The sequence below is a fragment of the Pipistrellus kuhlii genome, unplaced genomic scaffold, assembly GCF_014108245.1.
Source record: "Pipistrellus kuhlii isolate mPipKuh1 unplaced genomic scaffold, mPipKuh1.p scaffold_m20_p_8, whole genome shotgun sequence".
NCBI lineage: Eukaryota > Metazoa > Chordata > Mammalia > Chiroptera > Vespertilionidae > Pipistrellus > Pipistrellus kuhlii.
Window position 1 is genome coordinate 5,304,804 of NW_023425584.1, and position 24,768 is coordinate 5,329,571.

The 24,768-nt window shown below is 54.7% G+C and overlaps 1 protein-coding gene across 3 annotated transcripts in view; it reads right to left on the minus strand.

The window, feature by feature from the left end:
• Nucleotides 1–277: 277 nt before the first annotated feature.
• DOCK2 (dedicator of cytokinesis 2) overlaps nucleotides 278–24,768 on the minus strand; it is a 355,728-nt gene continuing 331,237 nt past the window's right edge. For 2 of the 3 annotated variants that reach the window (XM_036423739.2, XM_036423737.2), the window contains 13 exons: nucleotides 23,706–23,847; nucleotides 19,015–19,096; nucleotides 17,497–17,581; nucleotides 15,936–16,022; nucleotides 10,386–10,562; nucleotides 8,963–9,046; nucleotides 6,413–6,550; nucleotides 5,007–5,134; nucleotides 4,024–4,198; nucleotides 2,968–3,088; nucleotides 2,587–2,649; nucleotides 1,488–1,648; nucleotides 278–783 (listed from right to left, as the gene is read on the minus strand). In XM_036423739.2, coding sequence (XP_036279632.1) covers nucleotides 724–783; nucleotides 1,488–1,648; nucleotides 2,587–2,649; nucleotides 2,968–3,088; nucleotides 4,024–4,198; nucleotides 5,007–5,134; nucleotides 6,413–6,550; nucleotides 8,963–9,046; nucleotides 10,386–10,562; nucleotides 15,936–16,022; nucleotides 17,497–17,581; nucleotides 19,015–19,096; nucleotides 23,706–23,847 — 1,503 coding nt within the window. In that variant the 3' untranslated portion in view covers nucleotides 278–723. The remainder of the gene's footprint in view (nucleotides 784–1,487; nucleotides 1,649–2,586; nucleotides 2,650–2,967; nucleotides 3,089–4,023; nucleotides 4,199–5,006; nucleotides 5,135–6,412; nucleotides 6,551–8,962; nucleotides 9,047–10,385; nucleotides 10,563–15,935; nucleotides 16,023–17,496; nucleotides 17,582–19,014; nucleotides 19,097–23,705; nucleotides 23,848–24,768) is intronic. The other variant, XM_036423738.2, reaches the window with a different exon arrangement.

The following is a 24,768-nucleotide window of genomic DNA, read 5'->3' on the forward strand; positions in this document are numbered from 1 at the left end:
AGAAAGGCATGTGAAACTATCCATGGTGCAGATTGCACGAGGAATGTTCTGGAAGACTATTCTGGTGTCTCTGTACCCCAGCATTCAGCGTCTAAGGTCCCGGAGGCATGGAGAAGATTCTCCGGGGTGGGGGTGGCGGAAACAAGGTGGGCAACTTAGCCTCTAGGATGGGCTGGGCCAGGCGCCTTCACATGGCGGCAGGCCCTGGCCTTCCCTCCCGCCGCCTCCAGGAGCCACGGACCGGGCTGGGCTCAGGGATGCAGCCAGATTCATAAGTCGCAACAGAACCACTTTTATTGCCAGAAAGAGATAGCAACACTTTGGAGATGATCAGCTAGAGAAAAGACTGGGTGTTGTCATTAAAAAAATGTAAAGTACAAAACGGTTATCCAAAAATAAAATAAAAGCGTATTTAAAAGGCTTTTCTGTTAAGGACGAGGGCTTAGGAATGAGCCAGAACCCCAGCTCCTGGCCCTGAGAGCCGGGCTAAGGGGAGATGTGCCAGGACGCTGGAGAGCACAGTGGAGAGGTGGCCAGGACCCGTGGGTGTCCGCACCCCTCCAGCGTGTGTCCCCGGAAGCTCTGCTGCAGGTCAGCCGCCCCCTGTCTGAGTGCAGGCCCATCGGAGGCTCCCGCTCCCGAAGCGTCTGTGCGCAGCTCGCTTCCTCTGACGCTCCTCGCTCCTCTCCCGGCCCAGCACAGCCCTGGGCGGGCAGGCGCACCTCACAGGTCGGGGGGCAGGTCGGCGGTCTGCTTGCTGTCCTCGGAGGACTTGCTGGCCAGCTGTGGAGGGCGGGGGGAAGAAACGGCACCCCCTGAGATGGAACTCATGGCCACCGAAGTGGGGCTCCCCAGTCCCAATCCCGAGGGCCCCTAAGCGGACCCCTGCCCAGAGCCCAGGGAGCTTGGGCCCCCGACCATGCGTGTGGCCACACAGCGGTGCGAGCACAGGCTTTGCTGCTTCAGGGACAGAGCTGGTGGGAGCCTGTGAACTGCCCTGGAGAGGGGAAGGGGGTCGGCAGGGCCTGCTCGCTGCGCAGTGAACTTGACATTGTTACAGAAGCAGAGTTCCCATTTAAAGTGTCAGTGGCTCTTTATTCTGAGCGAAGGCCACTGAGTAACAGCAGCAGATGTACTTGAATAGTTGGGGCTGGAAACTACGTTCTAAATATTAGGATTCTGTAATATAAAGTGAAGAGAAAACTCCCCAAACTCTCCCACAGCCAGCCGCCTCATGTGGCCTGCCGCGCACCCCAAGGGCAGTCTGGGCCAGGACAGTATGGGTTCCGAGACCCGGGGCCTACACACCCTGGCACAATCCGCAGCCCAGCTGGTCAGTGCTGCTCAGAGTGACCAGGGACTTGGAGCCTGGCCCTGCCTCCCTGGTGACCACACATGCGAGCGCACACACACACACCATTTCTCCTCTCTGTTGTCGCTTCCCTCTCCGCCTCCCACCCCACTCCTCCTTCCACCTGGGTCCTCACCATTGTCTTGAAGAACTGGTTTACTTTCTTCCGTTTAAGCGTCTTCTTGTCGTTCTTGTCGTTCTTGTCGCTTTCCGAGAAGGGGAGGAAGGCCTGGCTGAGGCGGGGGGACCGGCTGCCATCCTCCGTCCCGGGCACAGCTGCCACCGAGAGCGTGAAGGCTGGAAGGAGAGGGAGAGCAGGCGTGAGTGGCAGGGGAAGGCGCGGCCCAGGGCAAGGTGAGTGACGAGGTGGCAGGCGGGTGGCAGGCAGGGCACAGAATCCGGGGAGGACAGGGCACAGCCGAGCAGGAGCGGAGGCCATGATCCCTGCATAAGGCTGCCCAGCCCCTGGACAGTGAAGGGCCTGCCTCCGGGCCCCACACACCCTCCTCCCAGGGCCTCTGGGCTGGCCGCAGGGGGCTCAGGCGGGGAGGGCCCCAGCTTCCTCTGGGACATGCTCTTCCCCTTCCAACACCCGGACCCTGGCTTCTCTCTCTCCCGGAGGCAAGGCCAGTGAGGACAGCGGCGTGACACCAGCTCAGAGTCACACAGACCCCAGCAATCAGCGACCTCTGACCCTCGGTTTTGACACGAGCCAAATGGGGGGAAGAGCACAGACTCCCAGAGTGCTGTGCGGCCCAGGGCTGGTGCCCAGGCAGACCCCTCCCTGTGGGGCTCTCCTGCGGTTGGCCGGCAGTGTTGGGGCGGCCCCAGGACGCAGGCCTGACTCTGAACCCGGCCTCCGCACGACTAGCCGGTAACAGGCAGGGGTTGGCGTTCTCAGTGCCTCTTTCCTCATCCACACGGTGCGGCTACTGGCACCAGGCACTCCACAGGTGGGCACTCCACAGGTGGGCAAGGAGGCGGAGATGAAACAGTGGGAGAAGCAGTGAGCGCGGGGCCAGGCGCCGGTCAGCACTGGGGGAACAGCAGGCGTCTTGCACCGGCCTGTCTTGCTCCTCTCTGCCCTCTCCCCTGGCATAGATAGCCTGGCCCAGCATGGCAGAAGCTAGAAGCTGCTGTGTGCCAGATGGCTTGCTCTTGGGCATGCCACGTGACCAGTGAGGGCCTCAGGGTCCCCCCTAGGAACCAGGAAGGGTCATCTGCAGGCTGCTAACCTCGCCGGACAGTGAATGGGTGACGGGGAGGTACGCAGCATCCACGCATCAAATACTCGTCACCTGGAAGATGCGGTGGTAAGTTCCAGGCCCCCAAAGAGAGCGTGGGGCTCAGGGACCCGCTGCTGCCCCCCCGGGGAGGCCTGGCTCGCTGAGAAAGCAGGGCCACCTGTGTGATGAAGGCTCTTCCAGTGAATCCTGGGGCCCGGGTGACCGCAGGCTCCCACCCCGGCGCTTGGGGGAGCTCTCGGGGTGGGGAACAGCTCACAGGACAGGGCGTGGGCCCACCTGGCCGTCTGGACACCCACCCTCTACCCCCAGGCTGGTGGCTCAGGTCATCTCATCTCTACCCGCCTGAGCTGGCGGTGGCAGGGGGCATACCTGGGATGATGGGCATGGACTGGCTGGCGAAACTCATCTGAGAGAGGACGGATGCCCTGGGCGGGACGGCCGCATGCTCCGAGAGGTTGGTGTCACTCATGAACTCGTGCTTCCTGGAGAGCTGAACACACACACACACACACACACACACACCCCACAGAGACTCAGCACGGGGCAGCTCTGGGCTGGAAAGTTAGTGACGAGGGCTCGGCCAGGCTTCCGAGGCCCCGCTTCAGCTTCATTCATTCTGTTTGGCATCACTGGGTGCCTGCGTGTAGTACGGACGCACAGGCTGCCCGCTACACAGCTCCCAGGGCGGGGGCAGGGGTGGCGAGTGGCATTCGTTTAGACCAGTGGTCGGCAAACTCATTAGTCCACAGAGCCAAATATCAACAGCACAACAACTGAAATTTCTTTTGAGAGCCAAATTTTTTAAACTTAAACTATATGGGTAGGTACATTATTATTAACTTAATGAGGGTACTCCTGAGCCGGCCTTTGCTAAAAACTCAAGGGCACAAAGAGCCGTGTGTGGCTCGCGAGCCGCAGTTTGCCGACCACTGATTTAGACTATCATGTGAATGACTCCCCTGGGAATTGTGAAACACGGGACTCTTATTGCCACCTCTCCGGGCTGGAGCCACTTCTGGCTGGGCTCCTGCTGCCCTGGAGGAACCCAGCGGGGTCAGAGGTTAGAGCAGTCTGGGACCCGGGGCCCGGGGCCAGCGGGCAGGAGAGGTAGAAACAGCTGGCCCAGCACGGGAGGGCCGCTCTCCCTTCAGTGGGTGAAGCAGGTGCTTCCCCTGACCTCCCAGAGCTGCTTGTCATGCCAGTAAAGACACCCAGGCCGGAGCCCGGTGGCCTGGGTTCAAATCCCGGCTCCGCTGTGCCCCGGCCGGAGCTTCACCTCCCTGTCCTCAGATGCCGCCCGCGTCACACCCACCTCACGGCAAAGGGGAGGCTCGGGTGGGGCCATGTCCGGGAGCCCCGGGGATGGTGCCGGCGCACAGTAGGTTTGCTAAGGGTGGCGCTGAGGCAGCCTGCCCAGATGCTCACCCTCTTGAGGTCTGACTCGGCCGCTGCCTTCTCGTCGGCGAACACCACGCTGCTCCGCTTGGCCCGCTTCTTGGACCTGCGCAGCTTGACCTCGGGCAGCGTGCTCCCCGGCGGGGAGATGGGCTCCGCGGGCTCGGCTCTCTGCGCCCTGGGGGGTGCCAGTTCCAGGTCGAAGCTGCAGGGCCAGAGGGACGGGGTGGCACTGCCGTTAGGGTCCCCGTGGGACCGCCTCGCCTCGCAGGGACCCGGGCTGACTGGGTGTCAGCACAGGATGGGAGGGAGACGGCTGACCTGGTGGAGTTTGGGGAGCCACTTGCCCAAGTGGCAAACATTCAAAACACAGAGCGAGTCTGGTGGTGAGAAGAGGAGATCGATGAAAGACATGGATCTGGGTTCAAATTCGGGCACTGCCACGTTTTAGCGGAAGGACCTTGGGCAAATCACTCCACCTCTCTGAGCCATTATGTCCTTTGCAGGAAACAGGGGTGTTGGCGGTAAGCTTGTGAGAGACAGGGGTGAGGTCTGAGGACCCGGAGGCACACCCTCGGCCGTGGAGAGCGCTGGACTCACAGTGTCTGCCATCAGAGTGGCTGAGCAGGGCCTGGTGAGCAGAAGGCCCAGGGCGTGGAGGGGAGGACGGGGGCTGACAGAGGTAAGGGGGTGCAGGAGGAGGCCTCTGTGCTGGGGAGTGGGGAGACAATTCCAGACCCAGGCGGGCTCTGCGGGTTGCTCTGTGGGCTGTGGGCAGGTGGGTCCTGCCGGATCCTGGGGAGCAGTCCCCTTGCCTCTCGGGCTGGGAATGCCCCTTTGATGGCGGCGGCAGGATGACAGCCTCCCAGGGTGGGAAAGGCTTTCGGAGGGAAGGGCAGGAAGGTGGGGGAAGGGCGGCGCTGGGGCAGGAGGAGGAGCTTGATGGGGGCCGGGCCAGGGCGCAGGGGGCCCGGGGTGGGGGGGTTGGGGGGCTGTACGGGGCAGGCACTGACCTCTCGGGGGTGGTCTTGCTGGGGGTGCTGCAGTCAGAGTTCATGGACGCCATGGAGATGATGGACATCTGCCGGTAGGAGCGCAGCATGGACCGGGGCCGGCCTACCCGCCGGTCCTCAAAGTCAGGCTGCGGGGGAGAAAGGACAATGAGAGCCTGGCCCCACAGGGGGCTGGGAGCTGGGGTACCCACCCCCTTCCTGCTGCCCATCCTTCAGCTGGCGGGGTTGGGGGGCAGCTAGGGGACAGCAGGGCGGAACAGCTCCCTGGCTGGCAGGGCCCAGGGCTGGTTGGATAAGGAATTGGCCAGGGCTCGGGGGAGGTGATCCTAAGTCCTTGCAATTTCCCCAGCGACAGGAGTGTCTTTGTTATTTATGGTGGTCTTCATGCTAATTAGAAGATTCTGGAAGGTGCTGGCCAGGCCAGAAAGACCAAGGATGTGATGAGAGGGCTGGGCTTTGAGCCCGGTAAGCCCAGCTCAGAGTCCCAGGAGGGATGGGGGCTGGAGATGGATTCCAATCATGTGACCAATGGTTCACCCAATCATGTCTGTGTAATGAACCGGCACTAACAACTCAGGACACTTAGGCTCAGGTGAGCTTCCAGGAAGGCCACCCTGCATCCAGGGACTAGCCCGGTGGCCAGTATGCGTGGGACCTTCCCAGACCTCACCCTCTGAGTCTTCGCTGGGCTGGTCCTGATGTGGGAGGGGTGTCTTGTGGACGTCACTCTCGGCCTGAGAAAGCTGACCTGCTCTGACAGTTAGCACCAGCCCTGCCCTGACTCAGGGAGCCACTCCTGCACCAGGAGACAGGAGACCCGAAGTCCCCTCGGCGCTGCTCCAGGCACTCACTGCCCCCTCCGGCCTCAGCTTTCCCATCTGGGTTGACGCCTTATGATCCCACTTCCTGGGGAAGAGCATCAAGATGCTCCTGTGCATACCAGGCCGGCGGCCTCTTTAGTCCGTGGGGCTTAAGGGTGGCCGGAAGCACGGGCTTTGAGGCCACTGGAACAGGTGTGAGTTCTGACCTGCACTCACTGGCTAGATAGCCTCTGGCAAGTTACTACCACCCCTGACCCTCCAGAAGGGATATAGGGTTAAAATCACTCCTGCCTCACAGACGTGAAGTGAGGACTACAAGACCTAGCAGACGTCACATGCTTAGATCAGACAAGGCACATAGTAGGTGCTTCATCCGGGTAGCTTTTATTACTAGCCACAGTCCCTTCAGTTCCCAGGGCCCAGTTTATAGTGGTGTTTGTCTGGGGGTGACTTCGGAGGGGTCAAGTGCACCGGGAGGTTCCCCTGATTCATCAGCTCAGGCATCGGGGCCCGAGGGTCCTTCTCCTCCGGTCCCAGCATCCTCCCCATCCCCACCTCACCCCTCCACCCCAAGGGCCTCCGTACCATCTCGCGGACACCATATTCCTTCTCCACCTTCACTTTCAGGTTCTTGAAGCACTCCTCCATCCGGTCGTGGAAGGGCCGCAGGTTCTCTGACACCCGCTTCTCATGGATCTTAATCCCAGCTCCCAGGAAGGGGATCTGGAGAGGAGGGTGGTGGCCAGTGAGCTGGGTGCCGGCCTCAGCGGGGGTCCAGGCACAGAGCGGCTGAAGGCCTCGCCCTGCTGAGAATACGTCCGGGGTGTTCCGGTCCCCTGAGACCTCACGGGGTCATGGGCCCTGGGAAACAGAGCTACAGCCTGGGTTTGGCTCTGGAGGGGAGGGGAGGGGAGCTGCAGCGGCCTTGCCCAACAGGAGGGCTGGAGCACCCCCTCCAGGCGAGGTGTTTGGGAAGTCTCTCTCTGCAGGTGGCTTCTGGGCGGGGGAGTGTGGGACCAGGGGAGAGGAAACCGGTGCTTTAACTCAAGGTCTCGTCCAAGACGTTCTGGGCAATGCCGATGCCGGTAGATTAGGGGTTTAAAGAAGTGAAGGAGGAGACGAGGGCAGAGGTGGTGATGTGGGATGTGAGGGAGTTAAGTTCCGACTGATTAACAGGGAGGTCACTGGATCCTGTCTGAGGGGGAGAGGTAAAGACACGGGCCACACGGGCCACTGGGAGGAGGGAGAGCCGAGAAAGTATCCTGGCCTTGGGGCAGCAAAATGAGGGCGTGAAAAGGCAGAATATAGGTTAATTGGAAGGAAAAAGGACACGCTTCCATGACTGGAGACATAAAGACATTCCTGCCTCTCTCTCTCAGATGTCTCCCTGAAGCTACGAGGCAAAGGGGAGAAGAAACCTCAGGGAAGGCAGAGACCTGCCCACCAGACTCAGTGTGTCAGGGGCCAGATGGAGGATGGCCACTGCCTTGGAACAGGGGAGAGAGCTATGGTCAGAAGGAGCCATCTCCCCTGGGGCAGCCAGGAGGGCCTCAGGAATTGGAGGCCCCCCGTACCCCAGAAAAGCGAAGGGGCCAAGAGGTCGAGCACAGAGGTGGGCTGGGAAGCCCGAGGCAGGAGCAGTGAGAGCTGACAATCTCTAATGGGGAGGCCCAGCGCTGTGTTTCTGTGGCTGGGCACACAGGAGGGACTCAATGATATAAACTGAGAGGGACGGGGATGAATGGGATAGGAGGACCCCTTTGCTGTGTGTAATCATGCAAAAGGGCTGCCTCCCCCCGAGGTAGGGGCCATGGCCAGGGTGCCTGGACTCTGGGTGGGAGGGACACGGCCCAGGGCAATCCCCTTTTCCTGGCTGAGTGGGTCTGTAACATAGTGACCAGGTGAGTGGGGGACCAGCCGGGAGAGGGTGGCCACTAGGGGGCGCTGTCTGAAGAGGCCTAGCTAACAGCCTTTTTTTTCCCTTTCATTTTCTTTCTTCCCCCAGCTAAGGGCTTTTAGAAGCCATCTACTACATGCTTTCAAAGCCTCCTTTGCAGTGCCTCTCCATTATCGAAGATTTCCTTCTGTGCTGTGCGCCTGAGCTCCAGGCTTTGGGTGGGGGACACAGCACTGAGAATCCATTACCAGGGGATGCACGGTGCCCAGTGGGGAGACTCCGGGCCGGGATATGGATTGGGGATAACCCCAACAACCAAACAGGTTTGTGTGACATGGTAGCCCACTCTGGGGCACCCCAGAATTATCAGAGGAAGGAAACCAAATCAAAGCCCGGCCTTTCTGCTTCCCATGTTGTGTGCGGGTGGGGCGGGGGAGGAGACAGGAGGAATACGGTTTTGTGAGTCAAAAAGGCATGAGACCTGGGAAGGCTGGGGCCTTGGGTGTGTTGGGGTTCACAGGTGGCCCAGGTGAGAATGGAGAGAAAATTCCAGACACATAAATGCTTCCGGGTTCGCCCCTTTCCAAGCCTCACTCTGCATAGTTGGCAGAGGCAGAGGAGGACTGAATTAGGAATCCTTATTCTAAGAAAAGGCTGCACCCAGCGCTCTGCACTCCCTGATTTCCCTGGAGGAGCAAGCAGTCCCCTCCCCACAACAGCTCCTTTTGTTTGCGGGGTGGGCAAGGAGGGGGAGGGGACTGGCAGCTGCAGACCCTGCCCTGCCCCTGGGCTCCTGTCCTCCAGCTCCTGCCCTCGGGCACAGCCCCCTCCACAGTGTGTCTGGTGGTGGGTGGGTGGCCCCTGAGAGCAGAGGTGTTTGTGGGGCGCTGCCTCAGGGGGAGCCTGGTCCTTTACAGTGTGTGCTGGGGGAGTGTCTGGTGGATTGTTCCTTCTCTAGGCAGGGAGAGAGAAGGGAGAGAAAACGCAGGCGAGAGAGCCAGGGAAAGGAGGGGGAAGCAGAGAGAGGAGTAAGATGGGGGTACAGAGAGAGAAATGAGATGGGAGTACAGAGGAGTAAGATGGGGTGCAGAGAGAGGAATAAGATGGTGGTACAGATAGGGGAGTAAGATGGGGTGCAGAGAGGAGTAAGATGGGGTACAGAGAGGAGTAAAATGGGGGTGCAGAGATGGGGGTGGGGAGGGTAGAGGCACGGAGGCTCCAGGTCAGCTCTGCTTTACCTGCCACGCAATCAGGTCCTTGAGGCGGCTCAGCTTGTCCTGGTCCTCGGGATGGTCCCTGGTGTAGTCCTCTGTGAAGAAGGCCTGGGGAGGACAGATGGGCGTTTGGGGGTTTCTGTTCACTTGGTGGGCATCCTGACCCATCTCCCTGGCGCCGAGAGAGGGTTCCACTGTAGAGGGCCAGCAGCGAGGCCACAAGTACTGATGGGGCAGAGACCTAGAGGGACCTACACTGTTTTCTCCACTGGGAATGGGCCACACACCCCAGGAGAGCAGTTCTCAAAGTGGGGTCCCTGGATCATCATCATCAGCAGCAGCAGCAGCAAACCACCCCTCACTCGGGAACTTGTCAGAGATGTAAATATCAGTCCCCACCCAGACCTACTGACTCAGAACCTGGGGTGGGGGGCACCCAGTTTAATTACAGAGCTCTGCGAGGATCTGACTCAAGTTCACTGAGCTGAGCAGCTCACCCACCACCTCCCTCCTGGTGTGTGAACCTGGCACCCCCAGCTCTCTCAGGGCTCATGTCCTCCATGTGTGCACACACATATGCACACACAGCAGCCCTCCAGGCTGAGCGAAGGCGTGCCAGCCGGGACTCAGTGGGGAACGTTGGGTTAGCAACTGGAATTACTGAATTAAATGACTGTGTTGCATTCTTAGTCTCCATCAGCAAATGGCATGGAAAACATAGGGAGTTCTCTGTGAGGGTCACTAGAAGGAGGAGGTCATTACCCCCTCCCCCACCTGCTTATCTCCTGCAGTGTAAGGTGTGAAAATCAAACGAGGACTTTCCATTCTATTTCATTGCCCGGAAAAGTTATGTCCCCCTCCTGAGAAGTTGGTATTTCCCTCAGTGAATTCTGTGACTCATATATCTGATGGCCTTCCCCTTTTTGCTCTGGACACCAGGAAGCTCAAATAAATAGATAAATCTGTGGCTGCCATGGGTGGGGATTTCTGAAGGGACCTTGGACCTGGCTATATAAGTTGTAATCCTCCTTTTGGAATTGACCTCCCACCCCATCTGTACTGTCACGGATTCTGGGGTTTCATTTCTTTCTCTTTTAGAAGATATTTCAGGTCACGGACTTGGATTCATGGTTTCTCCACTTCACTGGCCTGGCTGACAGAGACCTGGCCCTCCCAGAGCCTTCCCTTGGCAGAGGCGCCTGGAGGTGACACTGGGCTGAGGGGCCCTGTGAGCCCTGCCCCTCGGCATGGCCCAGTGCGGCACTGAGGGCGGGAAGGAGGTGAGAGGGAGGCTGTGGAGCCTCTGGGAGGTGAGTGGGTTCCCACCAGGCTGAGGGGTCCCTTGAGGGGCAAGCGGCTACAGTAAGATGAGCGACGTGCAGCCGTGTCTGTCCCCAGGCCCAGCCCCTGCTCTGACCCCCGGGGGCCGGGACAGCAGAGCCCTCACCTTCTCGTACTTGGCGAACCCTCCCATGACGGCGGGGTCCACGATCCCGTTGAGGAGCATGGACAGCGGGTTGATGGGGAGGCTCTCGTCACTCTGGTACTGGTTGATCATCATCAGGATCTTCTCGTTGGCCGTGGACATGGTTTCGATGGCGTTCTCCAGGGGGCTGATGGTGGTCTGTTGCAAATGAGATCGGGAGAAGGAGGGGGACTTAGCAGGGCCTTTAAAAACAGATATTAGCCAAAACCGGTTTAGCTCAGTGGATAGAGCATCTGCCTGCGGATTGAAAGGTCCCAGGTTCGATTCCGGTCAAGGGCATGTACCTGGGTTGTGGGCACACCCCCAGTTGGGGGTGTGCAGAAGGCAGCTGATCAATGTTTCTAACTCTCTATCCCTCTCCCTTCCTCTCTAAAATAAATAAATAAAAAAATAAAATATATTAATTAAAAAAAGACCCCAAAAAACAGATATCGACCTGTGGACCAGGAGGCCAGGGTTCGATTCCTGGTCAGGGCACATGCCAGGGGTGTGGGCTCGATCCCCAGTGTGGGGCATGCAGGAGGCCCATCAATGATTCTCCCTCATTATTGCTGTTTCTCTCTCTCCCCCTCTCCAGCCCCTTCTCGGAAAACAATAATAAAATAAAATAAAATAAAATAAAATAAAATAAAATAAAATAAAATAAAATAAAATAAAATAAATCGAAGAAAAATAGACACACTGGCAGGCAGGGGCTGATTCCACTGGGGGCGGGAATTCAGATGAGGCGATGCTCCCGGTGGGGCAGAGGCGGCTCTGGGCTGTCCGCTGCGGGAGAGACCACTTTCTGTGCTGTGAGAAGGGATTTCACTGGGGGAGCCAAGGTGACTCCAGGCCTGCCCTGGGGTTTCAGAGGCCAGATGTGCTCCAGGGAGAGGCCCTTCCTTCTTATTACCTGGGCGAACCGCTCTGTAATCCAACCCATCCGGCATTGCTTGTGCACCTACTGTGTGTGAGCTGTCAGCAGGTGGATCAGAGCAGCTGGAGCCCTGATGCCCCAGCGTGGCCTGGCGTCAGTCCTAATGCCGGTTTCTGTTCGAGGGGTCACTGTTCCCAGGGGGATTCGGTTTAGTTGGGAAGATAAAGCCCACGGCCTCTCCAACACCCCCAGAAAGCAATATACACAGGGCGCCCACCACACGCTCGCTGTGCTGCCAGGGCTCTGGAGTGGAAAACTGAGCAAGGGGCTGCACACCCTTTCCATGAAAGACCCAGACGTCTGCAAGCCAGACATTCTCTGCTACAGCCGGGGGACTCTGTGACTGTGGGAAAAGGCAGCTCCGGGCAACAGGAAAAGGAATGTGCTGGTTGTTCCAATATCCAATAAAACAAATCACAACAACAGGTGGCGGGCGGGATCTCCCACGGGCCCTGGTGCGCTCACCCTGGCTGCACCAAGAGCAGCCCCCCCGCTGGCTGTTTTCTAGCCGGGAGCCCCTGAGACGCTTCCCGGCCTTGCTGAGCCGTAGTGGACTCATCAGTGAGATGAGGCCAATGGAACCTGCGAGGAGAATAGCTGGCAGCAACTGCTCCTCCTCCTTCTCTCTGGCGTGAGGACAGAGAGCAGCGGTGGTCCTCACCGGGGGAGACTCCCTGGCAGGTGGGGCGCCTCCCTGAGACTGGAACAAAGGCTGGTGGAGATAATGTGACCCTTGACTCGGCAGAATTCTTTTAAAAAATGTGGCTGCTAGATATGATGGCCATGGGGCCTGTGGGAAGGGCGGAAGCAACCTCTAGAACCGTCCTGGACATCTTTTTAAAGCATCTCCTTAAATCTCGGTGCAATCCCAGCCTCCCACACCTTTCTTCGTTTGCTGTCATTTTTAAAGATGGTGTTGTCTGCAGCAAGGCGGCCCTGCGACCAGGCTCTGCCGCTGTCACTGCTGCTTTCTGTCACACACACACACACACACACACACACACACACTCACACACTCACACACACACTCACACACACACTCACACACACACACACACACACTCACACACACACACACACTCACACACACACAAACACACACACACACACACACACACTCACACACACACACTCACACACTCACACACGTGAGCTGGAGCAGGAGGCTCTGTGCCTTCTCGGGAAGGCTGCACCCCTTCAGGAGCCTTCTCGGCTTCTCCAGTCGGGGCTCTAGGGAAAATCTGTCACAACCACGCAGGGAGGGCCCAGCACCGCACCCTGATCTCACAATAGCCTGGCATGGCTGAGACGTGAGGGAGAGTTGCTAAACATGGGAAGTCCTGCTGATTGGCTTTCACCCCCCATTTCTCAAGCGACTTCTGAGTCCCCCGTTTTCAACCTCATTGCAGCCTGGGGAGCCGGGAGTGAGGGTGATGGTGCCTCTGGCTTCTTCTCCTGTCCCCCTCCCTCCACCCTCCACCTCCCGGCATCTGTGTGCCCCAGTGTGCAGTGCTCAAAGCAGTGCCGCTGCATGCAGCCTTGCCCACCCTGCCGGGGGGAAACAACTATCAGAGAGAAATGCTTTGGAAACAGTTTTAGACCTGGGAGGTGGGAGCATCAGCCGAAGGATGAAGGGAGGACACGAATTCCCTGTCATCAAGGGTGTTCCGTGTTCTTCAGAGGCCTGTCGCCCGCATCCCCTTCTTAAATCAGACCCTCTTAGGACCCTAGGAGCTACACCAGACTGGCGCTGCCATTGCTTCTACTTCTGCCTCTGGCCACTCAGCAGTTCAAGTCCCACCCTTGGGCCTCAGTTTCCTCCTGTGTAAAACAGTGGGATGGACAAGAGCCAGGGTCTACAGGCTAGGCTGGGCCTGGCGAGGTTCTTGCAGATGGCACGTGAGGTCTAATTGCAAAACTGACTTCAACCAGAGAGGGTCTGCCGCCATATCACCAGTCCCTGTTGTGGGAATGGGATTATCCTACCTATTTGCATTTTTCTCCTGGGCCTGGAAGGTTTTTGAACTTGTAGCTGGTGACTGAATGACCCGTAGGGTGGCTTTCCGCTCTGACATTCCATAGTTTTTCAGTCTCCATTTTACAGATGATGGAAACTAAGGCTCGAGACACACCGTGTTTGTCCAAAAACCTGCAGCTCGTTAATGATGTTGTTGCCTTTGCGTTCCTGACCCCAGGTCAAGGGTTGCTATGAAGGTGGCACGTTCTCAGGGCCGAGAGTAAGAAAGAGCCCTCTGAAAGCAGAACCCACACTTGAATCCCATCAGAGAACTCCTCTCTGTACACACAGTCCTGTCGTCATGACAATTCACGGAAGACACAGCCCATAAGGCATCGATTCAGGGAACGCACAGGCCAGTGCGGGGACTCGCACGCACTCAGCAGGCAGGAAGCTGGCGTCTGAGACGTGCTGACATTCGGGGTAAATCAGCCGGGAGGCTGCTACCGATAAATCCACTCCGGTCAACGTTTTGGAAGTTCTCCCAAACCTTCCCATCAGAAGTCATCAGGAGAAAAGGAGCGAAACAAAAATGTTGACCAATTCTCCATCAGGAGAAAAGGAGCAAAACAAAAATGTTGACCAAGTCCCGAAGACAAGGAAACTGGTTCAGACGTGACGGTGTCTGCAGATTGACTGATGGCTATTGGTTTTCTTTACCAAGATTCTCGAGCAGCAGTTCCGGGCCTGGGACTAGTCTTTGCACTCAGCGGTATGGCAGAAAACAAAATAGATCCAAACCTGGCTTCCCGGAGCTTATGTTATCATAGTGCTTGAGTGCTTATACCCTAAAAGGTTATATTATATGTAATATTCTAGATATTAAAATCAACACGCAGCCGCATTAGATGGTCCGTTAGGAGGCGGCAGGTGCTTTGAGAAGAAAGTCAGTGGGGGAGAAGTATGGGGTGCATTAGGGCTCCCTCTGTTGTCCACAGTCTCATGGGGTCACCGAAGGTCAGGGGGCACCTTGCTGAGTGCCATTGGAGGAAAAGGCCCAGCAGGAACACTGGGTGACAGCTACAGAGGGGTAGAAAGTATCACATTCTTCACTCCAGATATGGGATTAATAATAATAATACGTACTTCGCAGGGTTTTGTGTTCATGGGATAAAGCCTGACACGGGGCCTGGGCCCTTGTCAAGCTTCGCCTGTGGCAGTCCGTCCCATGAGGAGGAGCAGGAATGGTTTCTGTCTTTCCAGGGCTCTACTTATTGCCAGGGTGGTGTGGGACACGCCGAGGACGGAGGAGAGAGTGAGTCCAGCCCAGGACCCTGAGGTGAAAGTCAAACCCTGCCTTACTTGCTAACCTTGAACAACCCACTAACCCACTCCACTCCTCAGTTTCTTCATCTGTAAAATGGGAGGAATGGTAACATTGGTCTCTCTGTTGTCGAGGGTTAAATGAGATCATGTGTGCGAACAGTTTAGCACATCCTCAATGAGTGTTTGCCGATATCATCATCATTCTATTTCCCCCGAGGTCCATGCTAGGCCTGTGAAAGGAGACTGGAGGGCCCCTGGGCTGCTGGGGTTGGGTGGTCCTGATGCTGATAATACAAATAGCTGGAAAACACCAATCAGATAACGTCCCTCCTCTGCTCATGGGTCCAAGTCATTCAGTAGGAAAGCCGAAGTCCTTGTGGGGGCCCATGAAGTCCTACATGATCTGGTAGCTGCCTCCTCCTCCTCAGCATGCACTGTTGCTGACCCGGACACAACCATGCACTGGCCCCAGGGCCTTTGCACTGCCGTTCCCTCTGCTGGAAAGTCCTCCTCTTCGTATGTGCATGGGCCACTCCCTGACTCCCCCCAGGCTTTCTCTGGCCACCCCATTTAAATAGCAACCCCTCCAGCATCTCTCTCTTCCACGCTTCTCCAGAATGGCTATCACCGTTTGACACAGGATATATTGACTTGGATGTTTGAGTCTGTCTCCCGCACTAAGATGTAAGCTTCATGGCAAAGTCCTGAAGGTCTTAGACAGTGCCCTGCTTCTGTTAGGTACACATCACAAATTTGTTAAATGAATAAGACATCCTGAATATGTGCCTGCATTTCAGGTTTCCTCACCAGTATTCTGACGCCCTGTGGCAGCGGAAAGATTCTTAGCTGAGGATGTGAAGACCCTGAAGTGCACTGAGAAGTAAAATACATGCAATTTGCAGAAGGGAGTTCAGAGATTTGCATCCTAGTCTGAGCCTGGCACCTGTGGGATTTCTCCTCTGTGAGCCTCATTTTATCCAGCTGTAAAATGGGTTCATTGAGGGATTTTGCACAGGCACTCTCAGGGGCTGCTGGAACAAGGATGTGAGGGGTGGTTGAGTGGCGAGGATTCCAGGCCTCTATCTCCCCCTGCATCCCCACAGGGGCTCCCCATTCACCAGCTTTCATTGCATCAGGTTTCATCTGTGAGGAGGGAAAGCCATCTTCCGCTTTAAAAAAAGATCTGAAAGCAGCTAATTTGGATGCTGCCTCAGGTCCCTTCCTGCCCTGGAATTCCAGGACTCACACGGTGGCTTCACACCAAAGCCCCTGGGCTAGGAGAGGTGCACCCCGGAGGCCTGAGACTCACCTGGGACATGCTGACCACCTCAAACCAGCGCAGGATCCCCGGAAGCTTGTACGCAGTCACAAAGGAGGTCCTCTCGATCCACATGGACTGTGCGGGGGCAGGGGGTGAGAGGGGAGGAAAGCATCACTGAGGAAACATGGGTACCAAACACACGTTCCCGGGTCCCTCTAGGCCCCCGGCTTCCCATCCACCCGAGATCAGAACAGGCATTGCAAGACCCAGAAACACACTCACCTCACCCTTGGGAATCCTTTCCCAGCATGAAGTTTAAGTTTTCCCTGGTTTTAGGCCCAGCCAGTTTTAACTAGGGTTTCTAAAGGATTTAGATCAGTGGTTCTCAACCTTTCTAATGCCGAAACCTTTAAATACAGTTCCTCATGTTGGGGTGACCCTCAACCATAAAATTATTATTTTTTTTTTTGTCTTTAAAAATATTTATTGTTTAAAGCATTACATACGTCTCCTTTTTTCCCTATTGACCTCTCCCCGGCCACCCCCACCCCCTAGCACATGCCCTCACCCCGCTACTGTCTGTGTCCATTGGTTATGCTCATATGCGTGCTTACAAGTTCTTTAGTTGATCTCTTACCCCCTCTTACTTACTGTCTTTAAGATAATTATCTCAGTCAATTTGTGACAAATTTATTTTGCTTAAATTTAATTTTTTTTTTTAAAGCTAGAAAAGTTGAAAAGAATTAAAATTGAAAGGTGAATTCTATCTTTGGCATAACATTATTTTCATTGCTACTTATAACTGTAATTTTGCTACTGTTAATGAATCATAATGTAAATATCTGTGTTTTCCGATGGTCATAGACTCTACAGCAGTTGTTCTCAATCTATGGGTCACAAGAACCACTGGCAGGTTGCCTAAAACCATCAGAAAACACAGATATTTACATTATGATTCATAACAGTAGCAAAGTTACAGTTATGAAGTAGCAAGGAAAATTTTATGGTTGGGGGTCATCACAACATGGGGAACTGTATTAAAGGGTCACGGCATTAGGAAGGTTGAGAACAACGGGTTTTGGTTTTAGGTAATACTGACTGCATCCATCTGCATTTCCTGGGGAAGGACCACCCTGTGCATTCCGTTCTCAAAAGGGCAGTAACCCCCAGATATGAAGAGTCACAGCCTGAGGCAAAGAGTGGAGGAGACCCGAGGCCTCCTCCGCATGCCGGCCTTGGCCCTTGGGCACAGAAGGCAGGCCCCGGCTGGGAACACACAGGGGACAGCCAGGGCTCACACCTCCGTGGTTTATGATTGGCGTTTCCAATGCCCCTGCCTCACCTGAGCTCCCTCCCCTCCGGAAATGCCCCAGTGTCCTTGGTTGAAAGGCGCATCTCACCAAGGCCTGGGTTGTGTCTCGAGAGTGCAAAGACCAACAAACCCAATGGAAGGACCAGATTTGGGGTCACTGTGTTGATAGATGCTGGCTTTCCTTCCTGGGCTGTGGATCAAATCCCCTCCCATTCGGAGGCTGGCAGATGCATGCCCTGCTTGGCAAGGGGGCCCAGGGAATGGTCAGGGCTGTTGCTGGGGAGGGGAGATACTCACTGCAAACTCGTTCTCGGGGTCCACCGTCCCCTTGCGCACCGGCCTGGAGTAGTGGAACCTTTGCACGTAGTTAGATTTATAAAAGCTGCAAGACAGGAAGAGGTATGATTTATAAAAGCACGCTGGCCGCTGACCCAGAGCCTGCCCTGAGACTGCCCAGTGCGGACCCTGACAGCAAGACAGTCCTCGCTGCAACGCTTAAAACCAGGCTTTCCTGGCAAGGTGATTAGAAGGTAGACTGGTGTTCCGCCTTCAGGAGGTCAGGGCGGCCCTTGGGGCAGCCCAGGAGTTGGAATTCTTACATGAATGCACACAGAGTTGCCTTGGTCACCATTTCCTGTGACTGCTATGAAGGGCTACACATACTTAGCCAATGTCCCAGGGGGATCTTCCAAGGATTTCTTAGGGATCCCAGCCACCCCCCAACCCCCATCACTTATCCTCACTCTAGTGAAATCCTGCCATCGGGGCCAGCAGGGCACAGTGCTAGCTGGACGGCTGTGGCCCCCGGCCCACGGGTGCCTGACCGCGGGGACAGGAGGCTGAGGTCCTGCTCCGCCGTGTGAAGGCCATGGGCCCTTCTTCCTACAAGCACCTGCTTCCCCCGGGTCCAGAGGGAGGCCTTTTACTGAAGCACGTGGGGTGCTATTTGGGCCTCTGGGTCTAAGGGGGTGAGCTGGACAGCTGGAAAGGTGCAGTCTTGTGCCCCAGGTTCAGCAGAGCCCGTGCCTCATGGCTCATCACTGTCCTTGGCTCTAGTATTGAACAGGCTGACACCTGCCTTCACAGTAGTCCCTGGGATATCCCTCTCCCATGATCTGAACATGCCCACTGTCAACACACAACCTCCACACAGGCTGAAAGATGTCTGCTTGGGAGAAAGTGCCCAGCTTGAGCACACCCCCTGGACCCCTCCTTCACACACACAAACACACACACACAATCACACACATTCACACACACACACACACACACACTCACACACTCACACATACTCACACACATACACACTCTCACACACACACACACACTCACACACACTCACTCACACTCTCTCTCTCACACACACACACACTCACTCACACATACACATTCACACACACACACACACACTCACACACACACTCACACACACAAACACACACCACACACACATGCATACAGACACACTCACACTCACACACACACACACACACACACACACTCAAACTGTGGGATCCACCTGAGTGACAGGTTCCATGTCCAGTTCAGTGACTCTTGTCACTGCTTACTGAAGCTCTGCCTCGAGGGCAACCACATCCTCATTCCTGTCCTTCATCTCTGGCTTCAGCCTTTTCAGCGGCAGGCCCAGATGGCTAATTGTAGGGAGGGGGTGTGGGTTTTTCCTCCCAAGAGGAAGGGGAACAGGATGGCTAAGACCCAGAGGGACCCAGAAGGGCCCTGGGGAGAAATCACTGCCCCCTGCTCAGCTTGGGATTTCTTTCCCATTCCTGCCTTCCAGGGAGCTATGGATCTTACTTGATAATCTGGTCAGGCACAGGCTTATTCTTGAACCTGGGGTGTTCATCCAAGACGGGCTGGACGGTGAAACACTGGATGTCTGGGGTCCCCGAGTTAAGGTTCACAACACTTCCCTGACCAGTGGGACAGTTCCAAGCAAAGTGGGTCCCTCTGAGGCCTTCCTTCCAGGCCAGCCTTCTGGGGTCCAGTTTTCATTGAAAGACCAACCTCAGGTTGCTGGCGGCCAGCTAGGTCCTGTTGACCAGTTAGCAGACAGAGCTGCTGTCACTTGCAACCCTGTCCCAGGGCTCCGCCCCTGCTGATGGTAGGTCAGTAGTGCTTGATCACCATTTTCATTGCTGTGTTATCATTAGCAACAACACCATCTGATGCATTTATGGCTCTTAACCAATTGCAGAGCACATCTCCCCATGGTCTCTTTTCCTCCCTCCAATTCCACAGAGCAGCGGTGTTAATGTAATTGTCCCATTTCCTAGCTGAGGACATCAAGGTCAAAGAAGCTAGACAACTTGCAGACACTCACACACTTGTGAGAACAAAGCAGGGGTTTGTATTTACGTCTTTAATCCTAAACTTGGGCTCTTTAACTCTCTACTGCTACACAGTGTGACCCTTTGGACCAGCACCATGGGTATCACCTAAGGGCATGTTAGGCATGGTGACTCTCAGGCCCCGCCTCAGACCTGCTCAATCTGACTCCTATTTTTAATAAGCTCCTGATATGCATGCACACATTTAAGAAGCACGGCTTCAGAGCATGCAAATACATGCCGTTTTTTACACTCCAACTCTGAGTTTGAGAGTAGCTGCCTGCAACAGGACTGAAAGGCCGTGACCTTTGGTGGGAAAGAGTTCCACGGTCGATTAGTGATGCCTGCCATGGGCACAGATGTAAGGAGAGGACAGACCTCTGTCACCCTCATTCTAGATCTTTATTCACTTTAAGCGAATGATGCTGCAAACTGGATGAACAAAGTCAGCCATCACTGGGCCCATTCCTGTGCCCTGCTCCATGGTGTCTCCACCCATCTCTCCGCTTGGTGATCCAAATTCTCTCATTGCTCTGCTCTACCAGATGCCATGACTCCGAGTCCCTTCTCCTGGGCCTGGCATTTCTGCCAACCAAGGGATCACAAACTCCTCGTGTTGGCATTCTCGTATGCCGTTAAATATGGAGTATTCAAATACTCCACTAGGCTCCCGGCCTATATCCACCATTACCTCTGCGCGTCCAACAGATTCCACTACTGTTCCCTCTGCTTGGAAGGCTTCCCCACACCTCCAGCACCCCCACCAGCCTTTGGCTTGTCCTCCTTTTCCTTCCTTGTCCACAACTTGGGGGCCCCTTTGCGCTTTGTCTGTTCCTGGCTCTTACCTGTCTTCCCCTCACTCCCTCCCCACTGGGCCGTGAGCTTTCTGATAGCGGAGGCAATGATTCTCTCCCACGTGGGGAATGGCCAAGGCATCATTCCAAGTTTAACTCAACTGGCCCCCTCCCCATGAACTCACTCCATACCGATGTTGGGCTTGTCGGGTATTTTCAAGCATCTTGGCTGTCAACTTCTTGGCTTCAAGCATTTTTGCCGTAAAAGATAAACTAGCCGCTTGACAGTTTGGTCCCATTTCTCCATTGACAAATCAATTTAAATACATTAAATACTTAATGTGTTTACGCTGGCTGTCATGACAGCTTGGTTTTATTTCATTTCTCCATTGACAGGTCTCGCGGTAATCCCATCTTCACATTGTATAAATCTTAGCCCTCATAACCGTCTACACAGTGACATGTAGACGGGGTGGTCTGAACAGTGGATGATAACAAGTGCATATATTTACTTGATAGAAAGTATGGGCCGATTGCATACTGTACTAGAAAACGATCACACAGCAGTTAGCGAAGCCTTAGGTGATACTGTACGTATTGCATACAACAGCATTACCCACGCAGCTTTGGAACCTCTAGCAATGGACATGTGACCATATGCAAATTCAAATTGACATTTTAAAAAATGTATAGCAGCAACGTCTTTCTAATTTTGTTATTCACTTTGTCCTATTTTTTTTATTATGTCCTTTTACTGCAAAATTGCCTTACTGCGAATTAATTCTGCAGGGAAAATATTTGTGGTGCAAATGCTTGCAGCCAAGATGCTTAGTGGAGAAATGCCTAGAACCTCGATAATCCATCCATGTATTATCCATGGATGCCCCTTCTCCCCTCACTATTGCAGCAGAGTTGAGTGGTTGTGACAGAGACCACGTGGCCCAGAAAGATGGAAATATTTCCTATCTGGTCCTTTATAGAGAAGTTTGCCGACTTCTATTTTAAAGAAGGTTTTAGGTCATGTCTACTGACCTTAGCATCTGGCCTTGGTCCAAGAGGGCCATCCAACCCTGACCCATTGGAGCTAGTGACACGGAGGATGTGTGGCTAGACTCTAACCAGGTGCTGAGGTTGTGCATAGAAGTGTGGCCCCGAGGTCTGGGCAGAGAGGATGGTAGGGGCAGCAGACATCCAGCTAAGCGACCTTTGCTTTTAAATGTCTTCTCCCACTTGATACCTAAGTGGAAAGACAGGAGACCTGTCACCTTATATCTGTCACCTTTCCAAACTGCCCATCAGCTTTTCAACAGAGCTCAGGTTTGGGTAAAAAGCAGACCCAAGTTCAAATCCTAGTTCCATCACTTCCGGGCGTCTTGTGCAGATGCTTACAGTTTTTGAGCCTCTGTTTTCTTATTTGTAAAATCTGGAGAGGAATACTTCCTATCTCAGGGGATTATTAGGAGGCTAGAAGGGAACAATGCATACAAATGCCTAATACACGAACAGTTAGTTAATAAAGAACATTCTGCTCATAGGTCTTAAACAAAATGCTGGCATTATTGAACACATATACCTTGGAATTCAAATCTCAATTCCATCACCAACTAGCTTTGTAATCTTACCTCGCTGCCTCCCACATTCCTTCTCTATAAAATAAGGAATATTAATACTAACCTTACAAGATGTTACAGGGATTAAAGAAATAATGGCACTAAAGCACTCAGTCCTTGCATAGCAAGAATGCCAGATCTGATCTGGACACTGGATCAGGCCTCTGTATGATTACACGGCCGGGAGCTCATGCCCCCTCCACCCGCCCGAGTTAACGGCCACAGGCCTGCTCAACTCCACGTGTTCATCCCGGGCTCATCTGTACCCCAACTCACATCTGTAACCAGCCAGCCCCACCACCATTACATTTCCTGCTGCAAACGACCGACGGCGGTAGAGCAGGCGCGAAGGGCAGGCGAGCATAATGAAAAGGTTACAGGTGAATATGCATCACCCGAGGGAAATATATTTGGATTACAGTTCGGCAGACTTAGCAGACCCGCCATGTAACCTGTCAACCCTGCTTTAAAGGCTATAACTTAATTTGTGTTCAAGGGTGCAGAGTGGGGAGCCAGGCTGGTTGGACGCACCTCTGCTAGGCTGTCTGCCTTTTCCTTAGGAGTCTGCCTCCTGCCCAGGGTCCGCTCCAGGCCCTGTGAACACCGCACTCTGCCCCACCTCACGGCGTCAGCTCTTGCCACCTCTGTCCTCTGTATGTGCCAGTGAGCTGGCTCCCTCTCCCCTCTCTTTCTGGGTCCATCTCCCTCTTCCTTCCCTCTGGTTTTCTTTGTCTTCTTATTAATCAGTGTATATTTCCCAAGAGCCAGCTTTGTACTGGGAATGGGATGATGTGGGAATTGCTGTGATGTTCAAGTCCTTGCCCTCACAGAGCTCAGCGTCTAACTGACATGCACCTTTAAAAAGCACAAAGAAAACAACAGACTGAGATCAATTCTCTAAGGAAAACACACGGAGGCTCAGATAAGAGCCACGAGGAGTTCAGAGAAGGCCACTCTAGGTGACCAGGGTCAGCCTCTTCCAGGTGGTGCCACCAAGTTAGGATCTAATGGGGGAAGGGCATGCCAAGCAGAGGGAACAGAGAACACGAAGGCTCAGAGGTTGGAACAAGCTTCACATGTTTAAGGAAGAGAAAGGAGGGAAGAAAGGGCCGGGCTACGGAGATGGAGAGGCAGGCAGGATCAGAGGATGGACAGCCTGGAGGCCTTACTTGGGAGTTTTGGTTTTCCTGGAAGAGCACTATGGACCCATTTCAGTTCCTGGAACCTCCTCTGCTTCTTCCCACTCAGGCCTTGGCATGTGATGGGCCATCCATCTGCCTAGGACATTCTTCCCAGCTCCCACCAATGTTTGGCTGGTGACCACCTTACACATCGCCTTTCCCAAGGAGGCCTTCCCTGCCCTCCCCATCGCAGGACCTGCATGCATAGCCTCCTCTTGGCAGGGATCACATTTTTATCAACACACATGGTGCTGTTGTTCAATGTCTCTCTTAGTTACCGAACTATATGCTTCCTGAGGTAGAACCACGTTATGAGTGTGGTCTCCAGCTTGGTGCAGAGTGGGAGCTCTATAGTATTCCTTACAAGAATGAGTGAGTGAGTAATAAACCAATGAATTCAACATCTAGAGTCTCCCAGGTGGGCTCATTGTATCCCACCACGCTGGACACTGAAATTGGCACCCCATCAATGATGCTGGAGCAGCTCTGAGCTCTGAGATGGGGCTCTGCGGGCTACAGTCCCAGCAGGGCTACCCATGCCGGGCCCCTGGGCTGGGGCCTCTCCAAGGATACACTGGCCTGGGGCGTTCTTCACATCGTCCCCGGGGGCAGAGGTTGTGTTCATCTTCTCCGCGTTGGGGAACTGGCTCATGAGCTGCATCTGGAAGTCTTCCCTCCGCTCGTACTCCTTCCCGCGGTAGATGAACACTTTGTTCTGTAGAGAAATGACAGCCATCAGGGATCGCAGGGCTCAGGATTGGAGGGTGTGGTCCAAGCAAAGCTGGGAGGCTGTGACATGAGCAGGGGCCATGGTGGCTTCCTATAGGTCTTTCTCTACTTTCCCATGAAGAAAGGAGAAGCTCAGCTCACTGACCTTCTAGCTAGGCAGGACACTTCTTAAGAAAGGTTGGGTCTAGAGGGAGAGAAGATCATGGATGCTGAAATCTTCTTCAAACTGTCCTATGTACGCTTTCAGAATAATGTCTCATTCTACGTTCACTGTCAGTCCTACTCTCCCGTTTATTTGACCACAAGTTTTACGTCTGGCCTTTAATGGGCCCTGTGACTGGGCCTGTGGGCAGGGAGAGACCAGCATTTGGGTCTCCCATCATTTGGCTCCTGGTCCTATTTCCATGAAGACATATTCTTTACCCTTCCTTGACCATGTTAGCCTCTTCTTGTCTGGAAACATTGCTGGCCGTCACTTGGGGATGTGGGAGGAGTACTGAGATCTAGTGGGCAGAGGCCCAGGATGCTGCTAAACATTCTTTCATGACCTAGTTTAAAATGTCAACAGAGCCAAGTTGAGAATCCCTGTTCTATACCAGATCTAAGCATCCTCTGATGGCCCTGAGTTCTTCTGAATAACCCACACCTGTCACCTCCACAGATTGGTGGCTTCTGAACCTGGGAGACCATCCAAGGAGCCCTGGAGGCTTTAGAAGTTTGGATTTTCAGGCCTCACTCCAGACCTGCTGAGATGGAACCTATGTGGTAGGGCCCAGGATGTGCATTTCTATGGGGTTCCCCAGGGGGTTCTGATGCACGATCAGGTTTGGGAAGGCACCTCTCTTCCATCAAGGAAACTCAGCATGTCCCCTCCTGTAGGCAGCTCATGCCCACTGTGACTTCCACA